This window comes from Myripristis murdjan, chromosome 1 (assembly GCF_902150065.1).
Source record: "Myripristis murdjan chromosome 1, fMyrMur1.1, whole genome shotgun sequence".
Classification (NCBI taxonomy): Eukaryota; Metazoa; Chordata; class Actinopteri; order Holocentriformes; family Holocentridae; genus Myripristis; species Myripristis murdjan.
In genome coordinates this window covers 22,314,378-22,319,109 of record NC_043980.1, presented here as the reverse complement: position 1 = coordinate 22,319,109, position 4,732 = coordinate 22,314,378, and the positions used below count along the sequence as shown (strand labels likewise).

General features: G+C 44.3%; 1 protein-coding gene across 1 annotated transcript; it reads left to right on the top strand.

Annotated features, from left to right (window-relative positions):
* The first annotated feature begins 603 nt into the window (after positions 1-603).
* apela (apelin receptor early endogenous ligand) lies at positions 604-2,392 on the top strand. The gene is made up of 2 exons (XM_030055951.1): positions 604-679; positions 2,304-2,392. Exons 1-2 carry the CDS (start codon positions 604-606, stop codon positions 2,390-2,392), a joined length of 165 nt encoding a protein of 54 aa, XP_029911811.1.
* The last annotated feature ends 2,340 nt before the right edge of the window (positions 2,393-4,732 follow it).

Sequence of the window (4,732 nt, the reverse complement as noted above, 5' to 3'; positions counted from 1 at the left end):
AGGGGAGTGTTTGCTAAAGTGGCAGTTGGAAGGTAGGGAGGGGACTTCCTGTCATTTGAATTACCCTCTACATGTGGGGTCAATATGTGCAATGCAGAAGTATGTGTGTGTGCATGTGTGTGTGCATGTGTGTGAGTGTGTGCACATTGGGGGTTGAGGTAGGGGCAGTGTGGAAGATGTAACCTCCCCCACCACCATCACCAGCCCACCCCTCCCTCTAAAAGGCTGTATAAAGGCAGTGGGGGGAGAGGCACCTTTGTCACTTTGCTCTCAGTCACAGAGACAATCACACTGGACACACATACACCGGGCACACACACACACACACACATTCCTCAGGGACACACTGATTATCTCGAGAAAAGGAGACTGCTGTGTGTTTGACTCTCCCGCGGCCTCTAGACTGAAAGAGAAAAGGAAGAGGAGCATCTGAGCGACACACACACTCACAGAAAGAGAGAAGGACCAGAGCTCACAGCATCAGTCCAGCCCGTCCGGAGCAGAGGAGCCTCAGTGCTGCAGGACCGAGAGGCAATCTCCAACATTTTCGGAAAGTTTGTGTATTACCACCAAGCTCCTCAAGAAGCAAAAAGCCGCCCAGCCATGAGGATTTTCAACCTGCTCTACCTGCTCCTGCTGCTCGTAGCTCTTCTGGCATCAGCCTCCTCAGTCAGACCAGGTAAGGGCTCGGTGCTGCACCTCACCTAACCAAACACTTTGTCCTGAAAAGGGGCAACCATTCCCGATTAAACCGGACACATTGTGGTGAGACCTCTTTGCAACCCGGAGGCCAGATGTTCACAGTGGCTTCTTGCCAGTGTTTCATCTCCTCTGCTACATGTGAGATTCATTTGTGCCAGTCAGTTTTCATCACTGCCCGAACAAGACGGTCTGCACTGCAACAGCACAGGCTCAATCACACCTCTGCAGTATAACCACTATGTGATGCATTTACAGTTTGACTCACCAGCTGCATAAGTTGTGGTGCCTGAAAATCTTCAAAAGTAGGCTATATGTGGATTTCAGCCAGTGGGTTTTCAACTTCTTTGTAAACCTGTGGACACACAGACAGGCGGCCGGTTCAGACTGAGATGCACTACTGATGCATTTAAGTTTTGCATTTTTTTTTTTTTTTTTTTTTCAATCTAGTCAATCTTGGACAAACTCCCATTTATTATAGTTGTCAGAATTTGTGACCAAACAAAGTAGAAATAATAAAAAACAAACAAACAAAAAAAATTATTCAAGAGGTTAAAACACGTTATGCATGTGAGAAGCTTTTTTTTTTTTTTTTTTTCGTTTTTAGTTTACCATTCATCTTGTTGCACTATGCACCGTTTCTGCAGCAGGTGCGCTCTGTAAGCAAACAGGCTGGGTATCTGCTCTTTGGACCTCCGGGCGGGGGGACACAGCTGTTGTTAGGCTTTTCGGACAGTATTAGGTTTGTGTGATGGAGGACAGGAGGGGACAGAGGGGAGAGAGAGGGGGGGAGGCCGGGGAGGGGAGCGCCTCGCCGCCGGGGATCTACCAGCGGCCGCAGCGCGTCTATTGTCCCTGGCTGGAAGGCACTCCGGCGCGCTATTGTTAATCACGATGTTAAAACGCCATGCAAATGCCCGGGCTTGATTAACATGACATGAAGCAGGAGCGCCCACGACCAAGTGTAAAGAAGCCCACCTTCAGGCATGGAGAGCGCTTCTTTGAGAGATGCGGGAGGAGCGGGCGGCAGAGGGAGTCATAAAGTCATCCGGTGGTTTATCTCTTCCTGTGCCTGACTGTCAGCCTGTGAACCGCAGGAGCCAATAGAGGATTTATTAGGGACGTTTAAAATAATCATGTGGTAGCTTTATGCTTCCTGGTGTATTAGAGGCTCGCACTGCTGTTCGTTAATGGGCTCGTACAATAAAACCTAAAACCCATGCCAGGAACCTGAGCTTTTCTATGGCCGAGGGCAGATAGGTTTAGTTAAGGTAATTCGGATTTATTAGGCTAATTCAAAAATGAAACCTTAGTGGAAAAAAATACAACTTCTATGGGAAATATCACGGATCCAAATGCAACTTTATGCAGCAATAATAATTATAACAGCGATGAAAATGTCAAATATTATGATGGTGCATTTTGAGGTGCATAATAATATGTAGGCTTTTGTGTCAGCTCTAGCCAAATCCACTAGAGTTAATATAAAAATGCACTTAGGCTTTATTGTGCACACAAAGCAGCTGAGTTTGTTCTGGGTAATAAAACAACCTGCATTGTCTTGATTCAGCAAAATAAAATTTAAAAATCTCTTCTTCCTCCAGATTTCCTGCATCTCAGACGAAAATATCACAGGCACCACTGTCCACACAGACGCTGCCTGCCGCTCCACTCCAGAGTACCCTTCCCTTGAGGTAAGGCAGGACACACACACACACACACACACACACACACACACACACCAAGGACATTGCACTGCTTTCTCCAGTCAAATTGAAACCAATACTTCTGTGCTGCATGTGTATTTATGCGTGTGTGTGTGTGTGTGTGTGTTTGTAGAACTTAGGAGCAGTGTGATACATGGAACAAAAACAGGTTAAAGAGCTAGCAGGTGGCAGTTAAGAGAGTGTGTGTGATTAGTGCCAGAGGTGTGTATTCACACGGAACAGGAGACCAGAGGAAAATAGGCTCAGGCATAAATCTCACTAACGATGCAGGAGGCTTTAGTGCCGTGAGTGGTGTTTGAGCCGGGCTGCCGTGACTTCAGAGAGAGCTGGCTGGTGGGGTTTCAGCTATTATTTATCTCAAGAGGTCACTCTCCTGATCAGCCTCAGTCACACATGCATGCATAAAGTCACTTAGCATGGGCTGGTGCCTTATCTTGCATTTCTCAGTGCCTTAAATGCTGTTTTTTTCCATTGCAGGTAAAAGCACAAGAATGAGGACATGAGGAGAACACAGGAAAGTGGGGCAACAGGAGAGTGTGGCCCAATCGATAAGGAAGGACACCGATACCAACACACACAGAGTTACCTGGAAAAACAACGGGGCAGTATGAAAATGCCTGCCAAAGACAGCTATGTGTATGAAGCTGTCCCTTCATGCATTCTTCAAATTCAAATTCAAGTTCAGCTTCAGTGGACTGTCACATAACGTGCATGACTGACTCCTCACATGGAATAAGTGTGAATATAAATCACACAATGTCATGGCAACCTGGTGGGCAGAGAGCTACTTCTGCCCATTGCAAGCACCTTCCCTCCAAGTTAACAAAAATCCAATATGTCTTCAGTGTCAAAACCAAATATCGCAGTGCATTTGGAAAAAAGGCAGAAAGAGGAAACTGAACCAACATGTCTCTATGTGAGACACTACCTCCGAGCCATGGACCAAAGAGCTGGAAATATCCTCCAGCTGTGATGAACACCATCCACAGAGTATTACTCCAAAGTGTTTATAATGCATGTACGCACTTCAAATGTTTAATGAATAACATTTTAAACTTTTTAATAAAAATGCTTGTGTTTAATGTACTGTTTTGGTTTCAACTTTACTTCATGAAGCAGCCTGGTTGCCAGTTTCTGCAAACCAACAGATACGTTGAAATGTTGATGTTTTTAAGTTTCGTGACAAAGTACAAAGGGAGCGAGCAGGTACACAAAAGGACACGGGAGGGGAGGATGGGTCAGTCAACAGTACTTTGACTCAGGAAAATGAGTTTGATTCCCATGTAACGTTACCCAGCTGATATTAGCAAACCTTAGTTAACATTTCCAAACCTTTACCATGACCTTTTCCTAACTTTAACCACCTAGTGTTGGTGAAAAATGAAAAAAACAAAAGTGGCTACAAGAAAAATGCCAGCATTTCATTGTGGCGACTGGGTTGGTAGGAAGGAATGAGCGGTCATACAACAGTGACTGCAGGTTCAAAAACAGTACAAATGCCTGTACACAAGATTTCTTGAATTCGCTAAACCTCAACTCATCCTCGCATAAATGTATCAAATTGTGCCGAGCTGATGGTAGATTTTTACCTGAGCCTTTCAAATTAGTTTTAGCACAGCAGTATTATTATTAAAATGAGTACAATTTAAACGCAACAGATTAATCTCAGATACAGATACCTCACAGTATTCCACAAACCAGGATTGGCAAATTGTGATAGCGATTAGAATTTGCTACACAAAATTTGAATGTTTAAGCATAAGACTCCCATATTTATGTTGATTACCGCTGATAATTAACAATTTCAGAAGCTGTTTTGGTAACACTTTCAAAGTTATCTGGCTAATTAGCTAATCCTGCTTTGTGAAATCCCCCCCTGGAGCCCTGACTTTGGGCTCCCAGCAGAAGTCACATGGGAAAAGAGTCGTAAATACTGCACTGCCTGTGGAGTTATGGACCCCGGCACATAAAGGAATCACAATAGGGAACCACCACTAAGAGCTCAAATGACGACCTCAATATTTCTTTAAGGTAGATTCCCATGACTGTTGACGTCACCCATTAAAGTACACGAGCTGGGACAATGCATTCACACCAGCTAACACTGCTGCTGTGTCATTTCATCTGAGATAAATAGGATCTTTTTTTTTTTTTTTGGTTTCACAGTACAATATATTTGAACACACCTCTGCCATTGTGGAAATTTAACTCCTGGATTTCACTGTATTGTGCCTCTTTGCATCGCATACATACACATTATGAGACAACGCTCACCCTTATCTATTCAACTTAGATGAGGCAAAATC